Consider the following 24,386-nt stretch of genomic DNA (forward strand, 5'->3'; position numbering starts at 1 on the left):
CCTGATTTGAAATTTTGTGTGGCATTTGCTTTATGAATTACAATTCCAGCAAATATTCGCTATTTTGGTCACCGCCCCGGAAAGCAATAGAAAACACACGCAAAACACACTATGCATGATAAAATCTAGCGAAATAAAAATTTTCGGCTGGATTTAGATCGAACATAATGGCGCTGCTTTCAAAGATCAAAGTTTTAAAGCAAGAACAGAGGTTTGACCCAGTAACGCCACTAACAGGTGCAACACTTGAACATTTAACTTAAAAAATGTTGGGGGATAGATAACACCTGTAAATTAGTAGTATTTAAGCCTGAATTTGAAGGAAAAACTAACCCTTCTTTGTGTCGTACAGTTAGCCAACTGGAGATTAATTACTCCGACGCGAGGTTCAGCTGCCTTACCCGCAAGAATCTGCTCCCTGCTATAATAACAATAAGTTTGTCAACTTATCTTTTTATGCAATCTACTTCTACAATTCAAGAATACTAGAAAAACAATTACTGAAATGAAATTATTAAGTGGCCGTTTATTGTTTGTTTGCAAACACCTAAACCGTCTCAAGCGATCGATTCCACTGGTTAGTTTATAGTTATTTAGTCGCATTAGCAAAGTTATAATTCACCGCTACTCGTTGTTTATGTTTTACGATACAATTAAGAAAGATAAATTTACCTGTTCCAAAATGTTTCTAAGTACTTAATTTTCTTAAGTATGTTTACACACTTTGTTTACTGTCAAAATCTCACTTGTTTTACTACTGCAAGTCCTCCCAACTCCCGTGTTGATCATTCGCCTCGATAAACTAAAGTTCGACAATCTGTTTGTTTATCGGTCCCATCAAGACATGTCATTTTAAATACACAAACCTTGGTTTTTAATTACACTCATTTTTCTGGCGCAAAATTTTAATTAAGTTCTCGAAAACGTTCCCACATAAATTCCATTTGTCCCAAGTACCGATTAAAATTAATAATTTATAACGCCAGCATTTATTAAGGTGGCAGAACAGAATTTCTCTAATGGCGCCGAATTACAGAAATCTGCTTTGTCCTCTGCGCTCCGGCAGTATTAAAGTCTTCTCTAATAATCGTCATTATATCAGCCCGTGTCAATACACCCGAATCCGCCTATGATTTAATGCTTGTTTATTCTCGTAATAGCCTCACTCTGTTACCGTCCGAGTCCTCTATCTCTCGTTAATTGTTAATCGCACACTTATAATAGCCTTCCGGACAGGTTTACGCTTACCAGTGAGTTATGTTAACTTTTCGCAGCGCCACGCACCCATCTCTAATCAGTTCACGCACCGCGGCCTAAATAGAGATAACAACATGGATTGGGCAATAAATCAGAGCGAGAACCCTAATGGTCACGTGCTCGAGGTCCCCTAATGTGATGTTAGTGGCTGTAATCGTTCATCTCTCCTCATCTCGCCTTTTTCCCGTCTCTTCTCGACGCGCTATTAACATCATTGCGAAATAAGGTTTGTTTTCGTGTCAGATTTTTGCCAGATCCGTGCCAAAAAATTTCAGTGATTGACACTCGAACGGCCGAAAATAACGAACGACGCTTTTTGCTTCTATTTTTAAGAAAACTGCCGCAAGTAATGCCTTTGAAGAGGAACACTTGTCGACATTAAGATATCGCAGATGTAGGCGCTGTATGTGCTCTATACGTTTGGTACATGTTGTACATTACGGGCGGATAATAAAATCATGTTTGTAAGTCAAAAGTGCGTCGCTAAATGGCAGATGGTGTAACCCCGAAATTATTAGCGAAGATTTATAAAAGAATTAATCCGAAAATGGGGCCTTGACGCACTCCACAAATGGCTTAAAAGCGTATTAAAAAAAATTGCTGCTTACAAAAGACCGTACAGCATTATTAGCAGAATAGGGCAGCAATCGGATAAGCAAACCTCATGAAGAGTCCGCAAAGGGCATGTCAATTATCTTTAATTAAAAGCAGCAGTACCAAAAAAGTCAAAGCCTATCCCTTTCCACGTCGATGGACCTGAACTCACACGAGACCTCATAGACTTTCAGAAAAGCCCCCGGAACCAGATTTACGGCTTTTGATGATTCCACACCAAATCGATTTGTCACAGCTTGCTTTGATGCGGTCTGAAGTGTCCATTTCAAAGGCGGTTCTTTACCATTTAGAAATTAATATTGTTATTGTTTATTTTATGACCACTGCAGAATCGCTGTGCTTTAAATACCGTTTAAATGGTTTTACAGTTTTGTCAACCACAAGATGAAAAGATTACTCGACTACATAATCTTAGTCATAACTCAAGAATGAAATTCTCAGGATCATTTGTAAAAATGTTTCTATTCGTGATGTCAGTAACCTAGAATAACGTGACGAAATCGCGGTAATGACCTCAAACAATATAAATATTTAGATTTACTGAGTGTGCAGTGCAGCGAGATTAGTAAGCAGATGAGGTTTTTATAAATGAGGAGAAAAAAATGTTATGCTTTGATTACTATATTACGAGTTTTATATTAATTTATTCGTTTTATGAATATCTAATTTTGGTTTTAAATGGAACGAATGCAATTAAATCGTGCACTATTTAAAATTAACTACAAAACAACGTGTACTAGGTATATTGCTTTTATTATCGCACCATAAAGTATAATACTATTGATAAATCAATATCATTCAATTAGCTATTATTTGTTTTCATAGTACTAACTGCACTTCTCATGCGTATGTACAGGCAACGATAAATTTGATAACCGTGTTGTTAAAATTAAATAAAATCTTATTAAGCAAACAGTGGGCTGCAATAAAACCAGTCCATTGTCGTCACAGTAATAGGATATTAATTACCATTTCGAACATGAATTCAATGTACAATGAAATAATACGTACTAGTTAGTGAATTACAACTGCAATAATTAAATATAATTTTAAAATAATAATCATCTAATAATTATAGTAATATCGTCTAATGCTGTGTTTGGTAATAATTAATGCCATGAATGTTAAATGATTTAAGCAGTATTCGTAGGTATCAAACAAAGACAAGGTGTTTCACTAAAATTCCATGAGGAAATTGTAAAACACTGCCTAAAGCCAACTCTAAACCAAAATATTTGCAACCGAGGAGACCGCCTTAAACATGTTTGTTTTTGTTTACAAATCTCTATTATCATGTGAATTATTCGTTCTTGAATTTAAAAAAATACATATATGGCGAAAATTTGATCTGTACATTAAGCACGTAATTCTTTAAGCTCATTAGAACTGGGCTTTTAATAGAAAAGTCATATATACCTTGCGTTTAACAAACCTATAATTGCTACAAAAAGTAGGTAGGTATACGTTGGATTGGTTGTCATATTCCTTTCTAAAAGTTAATGTAGCACTCGAGATACAGCAAAGAATGTTGTTAATATTTAATTAATTTACTTCACTCTCCTGCAATTTGTGAAATGCTGTTGAATAAACCGACGATTGCAGACATACAAATTCAATCCAGACTTTATAATATACACTAATTAGTTCAGCTGAATCCATTATTCTGTGAGTTTATTGAAAATATGGTCTTATTAATAATAATCCACGAAGCAATTCAATTCTATTGAATCTCAGTCAGAGACACGTGTTGCAAACAAGTATCTGGAAAAGAAACCTTCAATAGGAAGCCGTACTGAGAATAATAAATCAATTGAACGAAAATACTTCAATCGTCGTCTATTGAACCTCAATAAGGTAGCTCCAATTACTGCACAGAAATACACGTGTAGCATACATCTGCGCATTTCTTAAATCAATATTGAAAAAAAAAATGTGTTCGTGTCAGGTGTGTATTTTCACGATACGGTTCGTTATATAAAAAGGAAATTGATATTTTTCAAATTAAGGCAAATAAAGTAAGGACTCTACAATGAGATGAGAGCACATCGACGGCCTGTCAGCTTGCAATTCAAGATAAATTGTAAGTCGTAATTCTTGTAAAATTCTCTGGAAATAATTTGGTATTCCTAATATTCTCCACTTCCATCGTCTAAAGTATATACTCGAAATTTTTCACTCTGATTAAATCAGTTCGTAAAAAACGTAATTTAATAAATACCATCTTCGCGTCAATCCCCTAACCTACATTTTCTCCATTCGTGCCATTTATATTTTCAAATATGACAATCGATTTTGCTAGACGTCGACGTGTAATAAGGTGTCATTGTCGTAATCTCCCTCGAATAAATAAAGTTTCATCCTCAATATTCGTCGAGGTTTAATGCGCCAGGGAACGGTGTTGGTGCCGCTTTCGAAGGAAACCCCAACAGCCTGCGGTTATTTAAACCTTTTACAAAATAATATTATTCCAGAAATCACGGCTTTATTTCCCTATGGAAATGAAGCTGAAATACCTGCACCGTAATTTGATCATTAAAAATTCTAAAAGGTGATAAAAAGTTCAGTTCGAGGCGAACTCAATCTCCGAAATCGGGCGAAGAAATTTTTGATCTTCGGTTTAGGGAATTTCGCGAAAAAATTCAGATCTGAGGGGCATTGCCATCGATCGATGTATACGATATTTGCTCCATCATACTGAACCGATTTCATTACATGGCTGGAAGCGTTTTACAACTGATGCGTAATATTACAGCGAATGAATGAATGACGCGAGTGAAAGGTAAAATCGACGAGGATTGGGCATATTCTGAATGCAACGTGCAAACTAGACAAGCGGAGATCTGACAGAAAGAGCTTATAATACAAGGAAAAAGACAGCAGGAAGACAAGATATACGTTGCGACTACTCTTATGAAACCAACAAACATTCTCACAGATATCATTTATTGATTTGGCAAAAATACAAAATGTGGAGATTTAAAAATTGAATAAATTCACACCTCTGCTCCTCCCATAGAATTTCAGGAGAGGCAAAATTTAGATGGATGGAAATCAGTGATTTATACTGAAAAAAGTACATAACTACTGCTGTGCTTCATTTCAGTTTTAATAAGTTGGCTTCATTAACAACAGCATGGAGGACAGCTAAAGAAGCTTACATACACAGTTTCACGAATACTCATTTATGCAATGGAGAGGAAATATTTCCAGGTATAACGTGCTAATTATTAGCAGTTATGAATGAAATATGGAATAGATTTAATGAAGCTTGGGAACACAGTAATTCCAAGTAACATTGTACGTAAATACGAAATTCGATGAAATGTAATAAATTTAAATGTTAATGTTTGATGGAAAATTTGTTTGGTTAGGATACAGAGTAATAATAGAAATGTAAAAATATTTCAACCGCATGCAAACGGTTATTACATACATGCCACTACATAATTCCTATAGGTACAACCACAATGTCGTAATTTTGTAATTCCTAAAAAAAAAATCAACATAAAATTGTCTCGCTATTGAAAGAAATTTTCTGAAAGTTTTTATACTAGTAGTTTAAAAATAGGAAAAATATCAGCGACACTTGAATTAATTTAGCTGACTAATATTATTGAGCAAGTTTGGAAAGTTGTTTATCTTCACGACAGTTGGTACTAAAATTATAAAAATTAATAACATTTTATGTTCTTTTTATGGCCAAAATTAAATTTAAAACATTACAAAACGCGACGATTCTCCTTCTTTATGACCATTACAGACATGCCAATATCCAAACATACAATTTCAACACGACCACTTTTTTTATCCATTGTTGTAATTTAACTTTAGCAAAGAATTGTCTAGTTTTATGTTCCATTGTTACAACAGTCGGGCTTTTTATGATCCATTTTTATTTTATCTTTATTATTATTACAAAGACATCAATGCTTTCAATTAAATACTTCTAATCAAAACTTGTACTAAACATATAGTTGTTAGTTACATGAAGGACGACTCGTTTGTTCAATGCCAACTTGAGGACGTTTTTTGTTGGTTTTAAACAACTGGCTAATTCTGGTTGTTGTTTTTAAAGCTATAAGTAATTGAAAACAAGAAAAAAATGGGGAAGTGAACATATTAACGGGTTTTCACAGCTTTTTCACTATTAAAATTTGTCGAGTGCCACTTGAGTACCTACTGATGAATTCCTAAAGATAAGTCACATAGCTCTCATTCCACTGTTTTCAATAGGTTCCCAGATCTCAACTGTTACAATTGTTAATAGGAATACTTAAAATTTTTCAAAATTCCACTGTCAGTATGATAAATGATAACAAGCAGTAAAAGAACAGCTCTTTTACTTCATTTTTAGCTTATACTCTGAAAGGAAAGCAAAGATAATTATAGATCCTGTAATTTTAGAATAAAGAGCAATACCGAGAAACACAACATACTCCAAATAACGTAACTCTATTCTTGAATGAACAGGTATAATCAAAGGTAAACAAACCCCTTATCTTTTACAACAAGATATCGCGCAGAGACAGGTGCATCACCCCTACTCTAAGAGCAGCTTCCTGATGTCTGGAGGCGGACGACTGTGCTCCCGAGACTCACACGGGTGTAGAATATCAAAAGCTGGAGAAACTACCAAGCAAACATTGATCATTTTCGAGACTACCGGGACACGTGAGAAGGAAGCGAATAAATTAAAAAGTGTAGAAAATAAAAGAAGAAGAAAACATGAGTAGATACATTGAAAAAAAGTTAATCGATGAAGATAATTATGGGATGTCGAATAACAACATTGGCAATGAAAAACTAAAACAGCACTTGTATCAAATAACAAATAAAACATAAACCGTCATTTAAATTTAGTTTTTAATCAGCCCTCGTGTCAACGTATGTGTTAGTTTCACCAAAGCTGTAAAACAAGTTTTACAAATTATTCGACTAAAAAAAATATGTAAAATATTCACATATCAAAAACAAAAAATCTCTCACAATTGTACTCTCTATACAAAAAGAAAAAAATTTCAACATACTTAATATTAATTCCGTTCCGAATGAATAAGTATAGTGAAAGGTGAACCTCGTATACCTCAAAGAAAGGTATCGAGCAGCCACTGATGCACCACATCCAATGTAATAGCTATTGTATATGTATATTTATATAGGTACAAACTGCTCGGTCTTATATCTTTATCATTAAAACCCAGGAAGTTTTTCATAACAGAACTTTCAATCCTTAACTTTGCTAAAGCTGTGAGTTTTTCTTCTGCAAATGTCTTTATTCTCTTCAAAGTTGGTCATTCGTAATGACAACAGAGGAACACGAAATATTTAATAGTCTAACATATACTTGGAGAAAGTTTCTCAAAAGTTATTGTTCAAAAAGAACTATAACATCATCATAATCGTTTCTCAAAGTTTCTCAAAAAAATTAAAGAAATTTATGAAAATGAAATGAAATGTGCAGCGGAGGACTCCGAACTCCGGTCTCCTGTAGTAAAAACCGTAGAATATACTACACCTGCAGCCCTGCACAACTGCAAGTGTGTGAACGCAATTCGCTGATCGTCGGTGAAACGTGGTCATTGACCCCATTGCTTCTTATGGAGCTATGTTTGACCCTGTGTGTTCTAAGTGAATTTTGCTGAGTTTATTTCACTCCCACTCAAAGGAAATAACTGCGTGAGGTCAATATTTATAATTGACCCAACGAACCGCGAATGAGAATGGTTATCTTATTGTTTTTTGGTCATGTCATGGTACATGGTACGAATACACAACTGACCGAGAGCTTTCAAATTGTCGATTAATTTGCTACCGGAAAATTCCAAATCTATATACGAGAATGAATATCAGCAGTTTAACTAAGATATTAGCAAAACGCCAGTATATTTCAGTTTAAGACAGCATTATTTTGGTAAGCTTGGGGTAGTTATTGCCTTTTTGAAAAAGCAATCGTCAAATCTAAAATACACATAAAACATGCCTTATGATTAGTTATAATGGCTGCAGTGGGCAATTACATCATCATTATTTGTGACGGAAATATGTCCTCTCTGTCAAAAACATGTTTCAGATGGTAATTTCTTGTAGAAAAATAAGGATTTTGCATTAAGGCTCCGTCCCCGGCTCATGACGATTTAAAAAAACATCAGATCTGAGAGAGGGCGGGTGGGCGGGGCATATATTTTGCCTTTTCTTCCCTTAATATACGTTCTTCTTTTCATAACAAAATACTTAAAACATGTTTAAAATGGTCAACTTTTTATTATCCGGCAAGGAAGTTAACAAGTTCTTATGTGAAGCTCCTGACGATTCCTACTTACTATTAATAAAGAAAATGAATGATTTTCGACTTTTTAAATCATTTTTGACAGTTGGTAATTAAAAACACCTGTTTACGAAAATCAGGCATTAAATTTAATAAAAACATGTCGGTATTGGAAACAAAAATTTTATTCAGTTTTTATTTTTTGGGGGGTCATTGACCAATTGACGATTGACGAACCGCCACTGAATAGTATAAACGCTTACGAAGGGACAGAATATAAAAAGCGCAGAAACACACATGTGGCGTAAATAATACACCCACAGCCCCCTGCAGCACGGGGGGGGCGCAAAGTTCAAGGGGGTGCAACCCGCAGAGGTGTGGACTATAATTAATATATTTAAAAACTAAATAACCAATACAAAAAATACGGCGTGAACAGCCAACACTGTTTGAGGAGGTAATAGAATTAATTAATCATGCTCTATATTATCAGTACATGCTTAACTTCGATTTTTTATGTTTATACAACGAAAAAATTCGACTGTTAAGCATACAGATGCTGGTTGACCAGATTAAGCGGCAGCGGCAGATAAAAAATTGTATTTGTATTAAAAGAAAATGAAATTTGATTGATTTTTTCTCAGGAAAACAGAGAAGACTTATTATCAGTTAGGTTACAATGGAGCAAAACGTTTTGAATTTTATTTCAGGTAAGTAGTTTTATTATTATTAAATATGGGGAAAACTGTTGGGATATACTCCACGTAAAAAAAAATGAATAACAAGAAGAACTGAAGAAAATAAATAACCAAGAAGCAGAATAACCGTGCGACGAACTAAAAAAGATAATTATCTTAATTAAAAATCACAGAACAAGAGAATTGATTAAACCATGGTTAAACGTAAACGAAGGAAGAAAGCAAAAAAAAAAAAGGATATTATATCGGAACTGCATAATCTTAGAAGAAAAAATGAGAATGTCTTAAGAGTAATTCAGGAAAAAAATTAAAAATTAAAAAATGGAACCATAATTTAGTGGAAAAAGCGGATGGAAAGCAGCAGTTAGACAAATCTTGGACCACAAGGATCATTTAAAAAAAAATCATGTCTTGACAGAGAAGACATATTTCCGTCACAAATAATAATGATGTAGTTGCTCACTTCAGCCATTGTAACAACGGATGTGTATATCAAAAAATATGTACCTAATAAATGAGTAATAGTAGGTACAGAATTCTACTTTGAAAGGCAATATTGCGCATACTTTTCAACTTGACTAAAAACATTCTTTTATAAGCAAATTGTTTGGTCGTTTTAATAAAAAGCAATTTTTAAAAGCAAATTTGAATCATTTTTTTTTTCATGGGCACTTCCAAGTTCCGCTTTTTTTCCTCAATCATAATTTTTTTACGCAACTAAATCCCCTCCCCTTTTCCGTAAAAGCATTCCTTTTGCAAAATCCAAGAGCAATAAATCCGTGCCATGAAAGCAAAAGCAACGTTTAAAAATAAACACCGATATAAAGACAAACGCCCTGCAATTGTACACTCAAAGTGGAAAAAGCAACAAAACGGCGCTAGTTGCACACAGCGTAAGTTCGTTCTTGAATGAACGAGAGTATAGTGAAAGGTAATCCCGTGTTCTCAAAGCAAGGTATCGCGCAACGACAGGTGCATCACCTCCGGTGCAACAGCCCTGGGGGCCGCTTCCTGGTGCCCGGCGGCGGGCAGCGGCGGTCCATAGACTCACGCGGGTGTAGGAACACTATTGATTTTTGCGGAGCTGAGGCAGTATAGTCGGTGCGGGCGGGCACGCCATTCCAACCCGGGTGTGACACTGAGCCGGCGTTTGAGACAATGGCTCTGCCCCGGGGGCTTAACGCATTTATATGAGCTATTTAAAAATCATAACTGAGAAAACACGCAGCGATTGATCCGCAAACGGGGAAGTCGAGCCGACTTATGCGGAAACTGTTCCGACAGAAAATGGACCTTAACGACATAATAACGGTCATTATGTGGAATATTTAATGGTAATTTATGGCGGCTTTAGTTTTGACGAAAATAAGAGCAGAAAGGGACGATGGCGAAACGGATACGTGGGGCCGGTGGGTTTGTATGCACGAGTGTATCTGATGAATACGTGGAAATAAATCGGAGTTTAAGGTTTATGATAGGTGCTTTATAGCGAATGGATTTCTATGTATAGCTTTATTACGTGTTTAAGCGGTTAAAACCTCGTAAGTTTTCAAAATGTATACGCAGGACATTGTGGCGCAAGCGGTTTATGAAAGGTGATAATGCTGCAGGGAACGTCAGAGACGTTAAAAATTTGGAAGCTGGGACTCGAGAACATCGATTTTCATGATCATAGCACGGTTCTGTAACAGAACGGGACAAATTTCATTTTATACAAAGCCACATAGTGTGGATGCTTTCCGTAAAACTTTTATTTCCTACTCACGTCCCTTTAAGCAGTCGTTAAAACAACATACAAGACTCTAAAGGTGTTTTGTCTTCGGTATTACTACGAAAAAATATTTTCATCGCGCATTAAGTAAATACCTATTTTTAATCTCTTAAACCCATCACTTTTTTACAATATTTCCATTATAGCGACAAAAATAACTATTACATTATAGGGGTATTGATTTTTAATGTTCGCGATAATAGAATTTTCTATAAAAGGCATCACTACTTTCAAACTACTTTAACATAAAATTAACGTAAAAATACAACACAAACAACCATTTTTAACCCGTAATTTCTTTACGTGTGTGCGAGAACGATCGTAAATGATTAAAAAATAACTGAAATGAAGATCGTACATTTTTATCGGTTTCATATATACCTGAAAGTAAAAAACGAGCGAGTCGAATTTCTTCCCTTTATGACTTCTAACGGAATATCAATTTTTTTTTAATCATTCATACAAAAAAAAATATTAAAACCAGAAATTAGTTTTAATAGGGACAATTTAACACTACTCATACGTTACTCGATTTAGAAAATTTCAGGGAAACTCGTTTCTGAAATCATCATTAAAATAAATTGATTCATACATTATTACTTTCGATAACGATTTATTTTATACTTGTTTAAGGCAAATTTATCAACTTCCTGAAAGGGTAAAATAACATTTAGTTAGTGTTCTGTAATAAACTTAAATCATCCTTTAAACTTTTCCCAAAATTTTTAAAACGACTGTTACCTAGTTTCTGACGTAAACTCTAAATAACATTTTGAAAAATATGTCATTGCAGTAGCCCTAAAGACAAGAAAATTCATAATAACTAACTGAACACAGAGTCTGAAGTGTCATAATTATTTTTTAAGATGAATCTAAATTACCCAATTAAAATAACTCCCATACTGCCTGAGAAATCAAACATATAAATGAAAAGAAGCTGATTTAAAAACTATTTTGATGTAAAAATCCTTGGTTCGTTTTGTGAAATTACGCTAAATTTGATTATTCTAGCAAAGACTTTTTTCATACTTATTGTTTCAAAAACTGTGAATACTGAATAGTTCATCTTTAAAGCACAAAATGGCGAGCCAGCTGTGAAGGCTAAATACAATAAACCAGACAGACTATTTATAGTATTTGTATAAAATTCAATTGAAAATTGAATTTATACACTGGACGGAACTTGTATGCGATATACCTAGTAATGAATATCATTCTGACTTCAGCGATATTTTACGAACTTTTTGTCTATACACTGCTCCTGAACAAAAAATTAAAAGTGGAGTACCTTGTATATTCATCTAAAAACTTTGTATTTTGTATGAAAACTTTACTTTTATAACAAAATGGTATTTTGTTAAATTTTGGGTCGAAAGAGACCGTGGCAAAAACTTATAAGGATGTATGAGCCATTCAGTGACACACATTTTCCAAAAAATTGTTCACAAATTAAAATGACCTTTCTGACTTCATTGTAAAGTGGTGATCAAACCATTTTAAAAAACTGTCAACATGCTAGTGTGTAAGATAGGTTTCTTTGGAATTTAATTTTGTTAAGTCAGGCAATGTTTCGAGAAAAATAATAAAAAATAGAACAGACCAAGTACTGCCAATTCATTCCAGTCAAGGAACTTTGCATCAATTACAGTTTAAAGACAGATCAAATCCATCATACACCTGCAGTGTGGGTATAGCCCGATTAACTTGACAAACATAATTTTTCCCTGTCTTCCAAAATAGTTGACCCATTTGTTTCCAATTTTTCTGAGAATTTTTGGAAAAATTAATAAAATTTAGAATCAATAAACTAAAACATAATGAAATCAGTAAATAAGACGAGGTGACAACTATGATCTGAACTAAAAGCCAAAATTATTAATTTTTTAATATGCGACGTCACGGTTATTTATCATAAATATGATTATTATAAACTTGAATCATTTGTACACTGAACTAAACATCACTTTTAAAAATCGAAAAGCAAAAAAAACCTTTATATGTGGCATATTTTCTATTTTCTACAAAATATACAATTTTAACATAAAATGTTCACTTTATTTTTAGTATCTAAAATTCCCAACTGGCACAAATTTGTCAAGATACTCTGTGTTTAAGAAAGAACGCGTGAAAGTACTTACAATTACTTTAAAAATTCACCAAAAATATTTTTTGACTAATTTGACCTAACGATTCCAGTACTTAACTGAACACGATTTTTTGTGGCAATTAGTGTCCGCATCGTTTAATGTTTTGAATCAAAGCAAATAATAAAAAAATTATAAAAACTTCCAGAACGCAGACGCTTTTCTGAAAACACCGTTGTAAATAAAAACTGGATTTATTTCAAAACACAATTTCTTAAAACAAGCTCCAATTATTGTAATTAAATTAAACGCCAATTTAACTCAATTTGTATCATTTTTCGCGAGGAATATTATTCAACCATATCCTCGCTGGCAAAGCATATATTATTTTCACATTTTTCATTGAAAAATTATTTTAATAAAATTGTCGATTTAATCATTCAATATGGATGAAAAATATCGCAATGTGATGTATTTTAAATGACGAAACTGAATCATGATTGATGAGCTATGGTGTTTACGCAATTTTATTTCCGAGCAACAATTCCATTTTTTACTATATTATATAAATTAAAAATCGTAAATTTCGACTAATTCGATTAATGAGCACTTGCCAACTGTCAAAATAAATAAAAAATGTTCGTCGGAAAATTACACAAGCATTAGGTGATTTTGCCGGCGTTTACCATATTGGATTTAGAGAGTAGACAATTCAATCGCGTTTGCAATAAAATTTTGATTTTATGACAGGCAGCTTTCGTACAATTCATCTCTTTATTACCTGTTCAGTGGAATTAGTTAGCGTTGAGCTTGATTAAGCTGTTTGTTTATTTAATTGTGGGTCAATTTATAACTTAAATTGTTTACTATTAATAGTGTCATGGTTTCTGATCTTTTAATTGAACCCCACCACTAAATAAACAAAGCGAAACGTTGAATAAAATGTTCAGGCAGAGCCAGTTTACCGAACACTTATTTTAAAACAAGGGTAAAACCAAAAAGGTGTTTATGAGAGCCGTAAATTAAATAAAGTGCAACTGTGTAAACAAAACGAGATTTTATACTTGCATGAATTAAAACAAGTTTTTGCGTTTTGCTGCTGCAAAATAACACTTTTCTCATCGGGATCTCGACACTTCCTTGGTGTAGATTTTTCTATTAACGTTCCGCGCAGATCACGCCCTCAATAAAATATTTAATGCCTCTAAATATTTTCTCTAATAATAAAAGTCTATAAATATCCACAGGAGCGTTACCGCATGAAATTTTTCAAGAACGAAAGAGAGAAAAAAGCCATACCACGGAACAATAATTACATGATTTCTTATTCCTTTGTGGAATATAAACAGAGCTTCCATTTCAATAAAAGACGACATTTCTCCCGTTTTAATTTAATCTCGCTTGTATGATAACATTACTGTCATCATGACGATTTGCTCTCATCTTTTTAACAGAAGCACACCAACAGACCGAGGAAAAAAAACAGAGATGGCAACTTTCCAGAAAAGTCAGAAACAATGATTACAATGGTGAAGTTTATGCATGCTTTAATTAATAGGCCTGCGAGAAAATAAATAAACTTTTCAGCTTGAAAGACAGCTATAAAGTAAGTACTCTTGCAACTGTCGTCTGAATCACATCTTTCTGAATGAAATATTATTTATTTATATTACCATTATGCGGTGAAATTACAGTATAATCGTCATACACAACATTACGACGTTCTCACTTAGCGACATAAACGCGTAGGTGTATCTCTAATGAAACTTTTACTACCCAGCCCTTTTAACGACTCTTTTACGTTCATACAAACTAACAAATTTTTTACTGTTTTTCCTAAAACCAGCGGAGTGAATAATTGAAATAACGCAAAATTAGCTTCGTCATGTGATAATTAAATTTAATTGTGCTTGCATGTGGAACGTCGAAGCTCCTCAAAGACAAAACGCTTTATCATTCGATGCACGTATATGGGACATTGTTTCGTGCATTACTTTAAATTTGAGGCATGTCGAGATTCAAACATATGAAAGAAACTTTTATCTATGGCAGAAGATCAAAAGTTGGATAAAACGTGCATTTACTTCCAAGTAATCTTGAGCTGAATCGAGAAAGATTCATTAGCCTCAAAATGCAACTTTAAAAAATAACTTATGCCAGCAAACCGAGCCAACTCTTGAACGAGATCAAACAAAATATTAACTAGTTAAACGAGACTTCGAATGTCAATATATAAACAATGTGAACTACAAAGTGCTAAAATTAAAGAACTTTTGAAGCTACATCAAAGATCCAACAAAAAGTGAAAAATTACGGCTTCAAGAGTTTAAAGTTTTAAATAAGCACGCATAGTTTTAGTTTTTGTAATATACCAAGTGGTTGAGTTTATTTAATACACAATATTTTGATTAATTTACAAAAATATTTCAAGACGTAGAACGATTCTTTATAAAAGCAACTTTCTGGTAGTATGCTTGATGAAGTTGTATTCATTTGACACGTTGTAATAGTCATGGTTGTAAACGAGTTATGACATCATGTCTGTATTCAGGAATTCAATGACAGAGTTAATTTAAAGTTAGGGCGGTAACGCGAAGGCGGTTATCTCTATAATACTTTCAGCACCTTCTTTATTTGCATTTCAACATGTCACTAAACTTGGCTTTTATTGGTTGTTGATATCTTCACTAAAAGAAACTCCCGATAGTACACATCAAACCAGTTAACTGGGGATGGCTAGCAAACAATAATAGTCAAACATCTTTCGTTTGATCACAACTTTTTGATAAGAATTTATTTTACGAAACATCAGCGTAGTGGGTGCCAATATTAATCCTATACTTTTTTAATTAAGGTATGTGCGATGCATTGTATATGTTATATAGTTAATTTTTAACTCATTATTTACATGATTTGCTAATCCAATCACAACGAATTAACGGAATTTCGCTCATTTCCTGTTAAATAAAATTGAACGTATATATTATTGGCCAATTTTTATTAGTTTTAATAGGTAATCATTTTCAATGTTCATTGAACAAAAACAAATACGCGAACGCTATTTATAAAGAAGGGAAATACTTGGCACAAAAATATTAATACCGTAAATATTTGCATTCCATTTTAATATTATTGGTAAAAAATCTGCTTATTTTTTGTTATAATTCATTCATTTTAAATCAGTCAACACTCTCAGGTCAAATTCCAATCCATTTCATACAACAAAACAAGAGAAAATTGAAACAGGTGAGTTCTCAGTAGAAGTAAGCGTCATCAAAGCTACTTTGTCTTGCATTTTGAAGTAATTAGTGTGAAATAAGCGCAACAATAAGAGAAAACATGAAGCAGAAATAATCATGGAATGATTGGAAAGAAAAAAGAAATTAAAAGAAATACGTAAGTGCCAGTCTAAGAATTTACTTAAATAAGTTGATTTTGGAACTCCATTATAGCAAATTATTATTTATGTAAAAAGCACAAAGAAGTAGAGGTGATTTCTAGGAGTAGAACAATAGATTTGCAAATTACAATCAAAAAAAGGTAAAAAGAAAAATAATAAACCCAAAATAAAAAATAATAATAATATTAACCATCAACTATATTCGCGTTTATTTAAACTTAATAAGTTAAAGAAACGATACTATTTGATTCTAACCAAAAATTAAAAAAAAAAGATAAAGGAATAATGAAAATGAAAGAAAATCAAAATTTTAGGAAACGTTTAATCGATCCTTAGTGCACACGGCTCTATAAATTTGGTGTTTACCTCACCACTACTCCGCCAAATTAGCATTTTAAAATGAGTACAATGAAAAATAAAAATAAATAATCAGAACGACTGTTAAAAAACACTGAAAATATTTCTGTATAATCACACAACACTCCAATTTCAGATTATTCGTTTATGTTGATGTTAATTCACGTTGATTATAAATACCATCTATATTTGTGATTTTTTTGATTACTGTTTATTTTTAAATAAAGAGGAATTCTGTAGAGATAAACGTGAACATTGATCTACATCGTATAACCAAAATGCTTTAAATGATGTCATTGTGTAAGTCTTCTTAAACATTATAATAATTCATCTTATCAGCACTTCATTCTTAAAATAAATTTCAGCAGAAAAATATTTTGAATACAGTCGAATAATAATTTATAATTCAATTAACTTTCCCATCAGAAATGCATCCGAACCGTTTTCTTTTTCCCTTTAACTTTAAAAATCCTTCCATCTGCCTTATCAGCCGCGAGTCATAATTCTTCGGATAACTTTTCCCATCTTTTCCGTTCCAGCAAATGCACTAATAGACATAGTTCATATGCATTATCCCACCCCGTACGATATATTTTCCGCTGAACTTGGCGAGATCGTAAATACCTTTTGCGTTATTAGCTAAACTAGCTAAATTCTGAAAAGAGTTGGCAAGTTGACCCCCGAGACTCATCGATCCGGCAAAGTGGGGCCGTGAATCAAGACGATCAATTAAAATATTATTTTAGAACTGCAACTTGGCAAAACTAATTAAAAACTTTTTCGCTCGAGTTTGGTCGATCCATTCGGAATTGCCGCACTACATATTTTAAGATGCAAACTTGGTGCGATGGACACTTCCGAACTTCGAATTTATCTCCAATTTTCGGGCCAATTTTTTCGATGAAATGCATCTAAAATCCTTTCTGATGATGCACCAGTCAAGGTTGTCTATTTCCGCTCCTTAAGTTACTCAAGCTTAGTATTTTAATGGGTTGGGAGCTGCCGATGGAACCTAAATAAACCTTCCTGTTGAAAAAGCCTCGGATATTTCCAGATAACCTTTCACGGTAAACTCGCTTGATTAGCACAATAAAGAGTCGGTCTGTGGTAATTACAACTTTCTATTGGCATTGTGACAAACTGTGAGTTTCTATTGTTGTGTTCTATTTACTTTTTACTTGCGAACTCTTACATGTTCGCCACTACGCACTCATAACTCGATGAAAAATCTGCTTCGAGAGGTTTGTTTACAATTGATTTAACAGTTCGAAGGTCGTTATTAGCTCTCCAGGACCTATTTTTGGCTACTAGTCTTGCTTGGAGTACACACCAGCCTACTCTTACACAAATATGGAGACACGTGCCGCATCATTTCATTAAAGAAATCGCTCTGCCGTAATTTACTTCCACTCACTTCTTCGGACTAATTTAGATTTAAGCTTGGTGAAACCGGCTCTGGCCAGTTAAATAACGAACAAAGAATAGATGTATGGCAAGGTTTTTGTGCCCACTGTTGTCGAAGCAGAGAAATCTACTTTTTACTAATTGCTTCACTTTTTTGAGAAATAGTAGGACCGTATACAAGAGTTCAGTTCTTTTGGCGTATCGGTGATTTTGGCTTTGTGGTACTAATAGGTACCAAGTGTTGGCGGAGTTGGAACCACTTTAAGTTGTCAAACGTCAAATGATGAAAAAAAAACTACTACACTTTTGCAGTATCCACTTAAAGACTGTGAGAGATTGCAAAGAAAGAGATGATTTTTATACAGGAATAAATACTATAGTACTGCTGCAACACATGTTTTTTTTTTTAAGTAGATAAAATTATGTCATCAAAAATGCAATAAAACTACCAAAAGCAGAATATCCTTTCACGATTTATGCTTTATCATTTTCCATCTATGCAGACATCCGGTCTAGACACTTTAAGTCAGACAATTGAAAATTCCACTTATCTAAAATTCATGGTAAATAAGCAGATAAACTACTTTAATTTTATAAATTACTCACTATTTGAAGTGCTACTTATTTTTGACAAGATTTTAAGTACATTTATGCAACACGTTGACAAATTATCCAATTGCAATGTCATAAACCATAATATCCCAATACAGAAAATATCTCATTTATGATTAACGATGTTCAAGTACCGTAAAAGCTACTACTACTTAATATCAAAGAGTTAAACAACCAACCAGGCGTGGGACTTCTTGCTTTCAATTTTTAATCAGCTTAATTAAAGTGATCAATTTATTACATCTCTGGAACGTAATTCTAAGATCTAAACAAGATGCCATAAAGTTAGTTTGCACCGGTAGCGGTCTTCTTTTATTGAAGAAAAACTTGTTATTCAAGTAGGAATATATTAGATTGTCCTCAATAACTCAGATTAAGTCAAACATTTCTTAGAATTGATCTATTTACACGTTTTATAGCTTGATAGTTGGTCAACATAATTTTACTCTTTAATTGTTTTGATATTTAAAAATTTCGAACGTTTACACTTTTGGCGCCACATTCAAATATTGTGGCACTACAATTAATGAATGAGATATTATCTGCATTGTAAGACCTGAAACACCCTCTGCAACCTCAAAATTATAATAATAAGACACGCATAATTGATATTCTGCTTTTATAAATATCCTGGGCCCTAATTCCTAACTACTTTGCTAACATTATCACTGCGTCGGCTATTTAATCAGCAGAAATGCCGTTGCATTAGCTGAATGAAAATTGCATAACACAACACAATTTACCTTAACACAACACCTTCTAATGCACTTTTTGAATGGAAGTTCGTAGTATGATTATTATGCAATACCATTACCTTTCAGGTTTACTGGAGATAATAGAGTAATAATTCAATTCCATTTGCATTAGAATTTGTGCGGTTTGAAAAGTTCTCCAGCAGGAAATCATTAAAGCTTAATAGGTGTGTTTTGAACTAGTGTGTATCTTGATATTTTTCTCATTACTTATGAAAATATTTGTAAATATGCGATTTGCATCCGTTTAGGAAATCCTGAGACCTCCCAGGGGCCATTTGACGGTGAAAACGCTCTAAAATGGACCGTTAGAACCAAATGAAAATCACAATGCACCGTAATGCCTGTGTCATTTGCTTAAACGATTGCAAGGAAATTAATATTTAAAAGCCACCCCCGTAAGGGTCGCTCCGAGTCTTTCTCCAACAGAGAGAGTGGCTTTAACGTTTTAGTGGTCCGTTGCAATATTAATAAGATCCCGAGTCTTTAATTATCCAGAAGATGGAAAAGCAGCTTATTAGTTAATTAAAATAAAAACGGAGAAGTGGAAAAGCAAACGAACGAAAGAGATAAAGTGTTTCTTACTTGGAATTTAATCCTAGAAAATATGATGAGGGCGAAAAAAATAGTGCACCGGCCTAATTGACACGCGAGTTAGGACGTCTTTAATCTTCCTCACTAGGAACGATCATCATGATTGATCATTTTATCAGACGTTAAGTTTAAAAACACAAACAGATGTTGGTCGGATCACTTCATTACCTGCCAGCATTGTTGGAATGGTTCCCAATTGTCGAAAAAATATGGTATTGTTATTGCAAACTTGACAATGGGTGATTAAACGGATCTGGTGAAAACGGTGGGAGGCAGATGACGATAAAAACGTTCATAAAACGTGGATCGACGTTGGTGACCGCGGACCGCCTCGTTGCATGTTGATAATTGTAAGAGAATGCAGGAAGAGACTTAAGTATGGAAGGAAAAACGCATCAACGACCAAGAACAAAGTCGTCGAGTGTTGCGACCTCAGGAAATTTATTTTAGGGGAATCTCCCACGTTGACGTAACGACACAAGTTTCCCCTATTTTATTCCGAACGAGATTCAACCCAAAAACGGAACGGGATACTGTTTTTTCGCTCGTTCTGACCTGACCTTGACTCCACAGCACACAATGGAACAGGTACGCCATAATAAGCAATTTCATTCATGACACTGACATTAAAAGTGCGTATGTGATTTTGTAGTCTCATTTGCATTGCGGTAACAATAAGCGTGCCCAAAATAAACACAGAAAGCCAAGAATAAGCCCAGGATATTTATATCAGAGTAGACGCGTGAATTTTGACCGAAACAATAAAAAACCAATCGAAATTTTCAAAATTTATTTCGTAAAAAATAATATAGGTACATCGTGAATTTTCGGTTCGTCCAACTCAGAGTGGTTCCTTCGAATGTTGGCCAAGGTTCGGACGATGCGGAAGCCTCACGTTATTTCTGCAAGTGTATAGGCCATCAGAGGTGTTTTACTGGTACCACACCAACCAAACGGCACGAGAAAAAAGAAAGTGAAAAGATCGTGCTGTTTGGTTGGGTAAGAGAAAATGATCGCCTCAAAATAAAGAGCTTTAATGAGGAAAAACAAACCGACGGAGCAAAACAATTAAGTTTGTATATTGTTGGAGCGGTTCGGGTTAAATAGATAGTCGAGAATTTATAGCGTTCGAGCCTGGAACATAATATCGAAATTTCTAGCGCGAAGTTTTCCATCTGCAATCACATGTGACTAATTCACTGTACAAATAAGTACCACGGTTCTGACGTCACGCTCTACACTGTCATAAAAATAATGTATTCGAGAATATATAAATTATACATCGTTCGGCTACTACGGAATGTTTTGTAGTAATTTGTTTGGCCGCCCGGAATAGATAATCTCGCCAATATTGTTTTTACTCAAATTGTAAATTGACCGCTTTATGGAAGCCCTAAAAACTTTAATTATCGTCGAAAAGCAATTAATTTTAATGATTACGATGATAACGAGGCCGGCAATTTGTTGTAAAAGCAAAGAATAGTTAATTATCGTAAATTTGCATTATCATTGGAAAGACAATGCCGTGGTGGAGACTTCGTACCAGCATAAGAACCGGAAAAAATCGATTCGTTCTCTTCATTGACACTAGATGTCGTCTAATTAAAACGAACACGTGCTCAATTGAGGTTAAGTGATTTGATGACTTTGAGAAACGGAGAGGGGGGTGAAGTGGGGGGCGGTGTCGTATTTTCCGACACCGCTAGTGCCATCTTCACAGTTTTCCCGGAAGTTTTCGCACAAGAGAATGCAGAAAATCGTCCTAAGTACCTAGCACCTTGCGTTCGCCGTAACTGGCATTACGATAAATAATAAATGAAGTTTGTATAGAGAATTTCAGTGGTAACAGAACTGGTGCGCTCGTCGAAATGGAAATAGACGTGAACTTTGGAGCTGAATTACAAGTGATCAATGCACATCGGTCTAATTTAAGCGTGAACGTTCGAGAGTCATGTACGTATGTATGTAACGTGCGATCACTGTTTATTTCCTGGTTCTTCTTATCACTGTTTGCACTTCACCGGGCGGCACTGATAACGACACCGAGTCACGTGTGGGCTTACCTGGACTAGTCTGCCAGCTGAGTCCCCCGATGAACATTTTCCTGCAAAAGGAGGCATTTTTGAGTTTGGGCGCTCGGAGTCATGTGCACCGGAGCGGCGGTCCGGCGTTTACTCACCCCGGATCGTTAGGCACCTCCGCAGGCGAGCCGCTGGCCACGATCTCCTGGTTCTGCGGCTCCATAGCACTGAGTGACTGCGATCTGCTCAACTACGACTAAACTAAGGTAATAGAAACCGGGACAGGCTAGCGGGCTCCCGGAATCGCCTACTCAGCGTCACTGTCAACACGATACTGAGACCGACGGTCGGAGAAGAGCGCCGACGGAGGTTCGGCCGCGTTCGCCGCCCCTTCGGAGACGGCGTCCGCGGCTGCGTGCGAGCGCTGATGGACGGGACAAACAATGGCTGTGATTGGGTGCAATCCGTGCACCGTCAGTGCGACGACGGCGATGACGCAAAGGTGCGACGTGGTGCGCCTTGCACACAACGATAAAAACAACGCGGAAATAACGCACGCCGGATGTGGGCCAGTGTGTCGGAGGGACGGCAGCAGGAGTAGCAGGAACGCGCCGGACGGGACGCCGAAGACGGAAGAAACACATTCGAACAAAATCGATAACACCCTTAAATTAAGCGGCTCCTTCTTCCTTCGCGCTCGTAAACATTCCACCTTTTCGCAGGGAACGGCGGCGGCGGCGGCGGCAGTGGCGGCTACAAACTCGACAACAAATAAAATTAATACAGAACCGATGCCGAACTGACGCCAAATCGACCGACGCTCAGGGAGGGCGGGGTAATTTACCTAGCGACGCACCTTGCACCACTCCACCTGGGACCATGCTCGTTCGGTCAGAACTGTCTTGATCTAAATAAAAGGACAAAACGACAATCGCAGATTTGTACAAAATATATCTGACCTAGAAAAAGATGACACCACGTAAATATTATATAATTACGCAGGTCCGAGGAAGTGTATGCTGTAATGTTATTTCGTATTCTGACTTTGAACCCGGATATTTTTGTGCCCTCATGGGCTGTATTCCTAGGTAGTCGTCACTCAAGACTCGTCTTGAACTCAAACTTAACTCAGTAAACTCAAACTAAGTTTGCGCTAGACTGAAGCGAGTTTTAGAAAAATTATAGCTTACTACTGTCAAACTCGCTACATACCTCTCGTTATCAATGTAACCCATGACAGACAGAGTAATTTACAATGCGTACAAAAATTTCCTTAAACTAAAAAGAAAGATTGTGGTCTCATAATATCAGAATACATTTGGTTTTTAGTTACACATCTCAAAAGTTTTGTGCAAAATTTTCAACCTCCATCTTTAAATATGTGTAAGTTGAGAATTTTTAAATATGACCATTTTTTACTTGAAAATGCAAATACCTATGTTGGAAAATCTTTGCTTATGATATCATTTAATCACTTAATAAGACGTTCAATTTAAAAAAAATAAAATGATGTAACACCATGTATAATTGTGGATTGTTCGTTCTGCGGCGGCTTGTCCATGGGATCGATTGGTCAACGACCCCCCAAAAAATAAAAATTGAATAAAATATTTTTTGGCCAAATTAAATGTGTCAGTTGTGTATTCCCATATATTCTACCATGACATGAAGAAAAAAAGCAAGAACACGCAGAGATTTATACCTAAGTATTTCCTTTCAGTGGGAATGAAATAATTCATAACAAAAATCGCTTAAAGCACATATTGTTAAACATAGCCCCATAAGAAGCAATGAAGTCAGTAGTTATATAGTGGGGTTTCTAGCTCAGTTTGACCTCATTTGACCTGAGCTAAGAGCCCCACTAGTTTTTCTCGAACGTTGTCATCGCCTTGTGCTGGGTCGACCTGACGTACTAAAAAAATAAAACCCTCACAAGTTAACAAAAGTAACGAAAAAGCTATTCTACAAGCTGCTTACACACGTATTAAAATGGCTAGCAATCAACAAAAATTTAAAATTGGCGATCACGTAAGAATAACTAAGTATCGCGGAGTCTTTGGTAAAGGATACACATCCATTTGGTCAAATGAAATTTTCATAGTAAGGAAGATTAATCTCACAAACCCTACGACATATTTTTTGAACGATGAAAAATGTGAAAATATTTATGTGGCTTCTATGAAATGGAACTACTAAAAGTAAAAAATCCGGGTGCGTATCTCGTAGAAAAGGTTTTAAAAAACAAAGGTAAGCAACTTTATGTAAAGTGGTTAGGTTTGAACAACACCCACAATAGTTAGATTGATACAAAAACCATAGTATAGTCATATTCTCATCAGTCAGTCAAAATGACCGACAAGATGAAATTGGTTGCAAGGTTTTCATTTGCCAGAATTCATTAAAAAAGAACTTACGCTATACGATGGAATTCACACAATATATGAAACTTTCAAACCTGCAAAACAGTTCAAAGAATTGTATGAAAGCAGGGCATAATGCAGGGGGGGGGGTGCGGTCCACCCCGGGGAGCAAGCACTAAGGGGTGACAACGATAAC

The 24,386-nt window shown here is 35.0% G+C and overlaps 1 protein-coding gene across 6 annotated transcripts in view; it reads right to left on the bottom strand.

The window, feature by feature from the left end:
* Rbp6 (RNA-binding protein 6) overlaps positions 1–22,281 on the bottom strand; it is a 396,054-nt gene extending 373,773 nt beyond the window's left edge. For 3 of the 6 annotated variants that reach the window (XM_064072936.1, XM_064072912.1, XM_064072896.1), the window contains exons 1-2: positions 21,989–22,281; positions 21,873–21,913 (exon numbers count right to left, since the gene is read on the bottom strand). In XM_064072936.1, the coding sequence (XP_063929006.1) occupies positions 21,873–21,913; positions 21,989–22,053 (106 nt within the window). In that variant the 5' untranslated portion in view covers positions 22,054–22,281. The remainder of the gene's footprint in view (positions 1–21,872; positions 21,914–21,988) is intronic. The other 3 variants (XM_064072921.1, XM_064072904.1, XM_064072930.1) reach the window with 3 other exon arrangements.
* Between the last annotated feature and the right edge of the window lie 2,105 nt (positions 22,282–24,386).

This window comes from Zophobas morio, unplaced genomic scaffold (genome assembly GCF_036711695.1).
Source record: "Zophobas morio isolate AGI-343-1 ecotype UQ-CSIRO unplaced genomic scaffold, CSIRO_AGI_Zmor_V1 ptg000004l, whole genome shotgun sequence".
NCBI classification, from domain to species: domain Eukaryota; kingdom Metazoa; phylum Arthropoda; class Insecta; order Coleoptera; family Tenebrionidae; genus Zophobas; species Zophobas morio.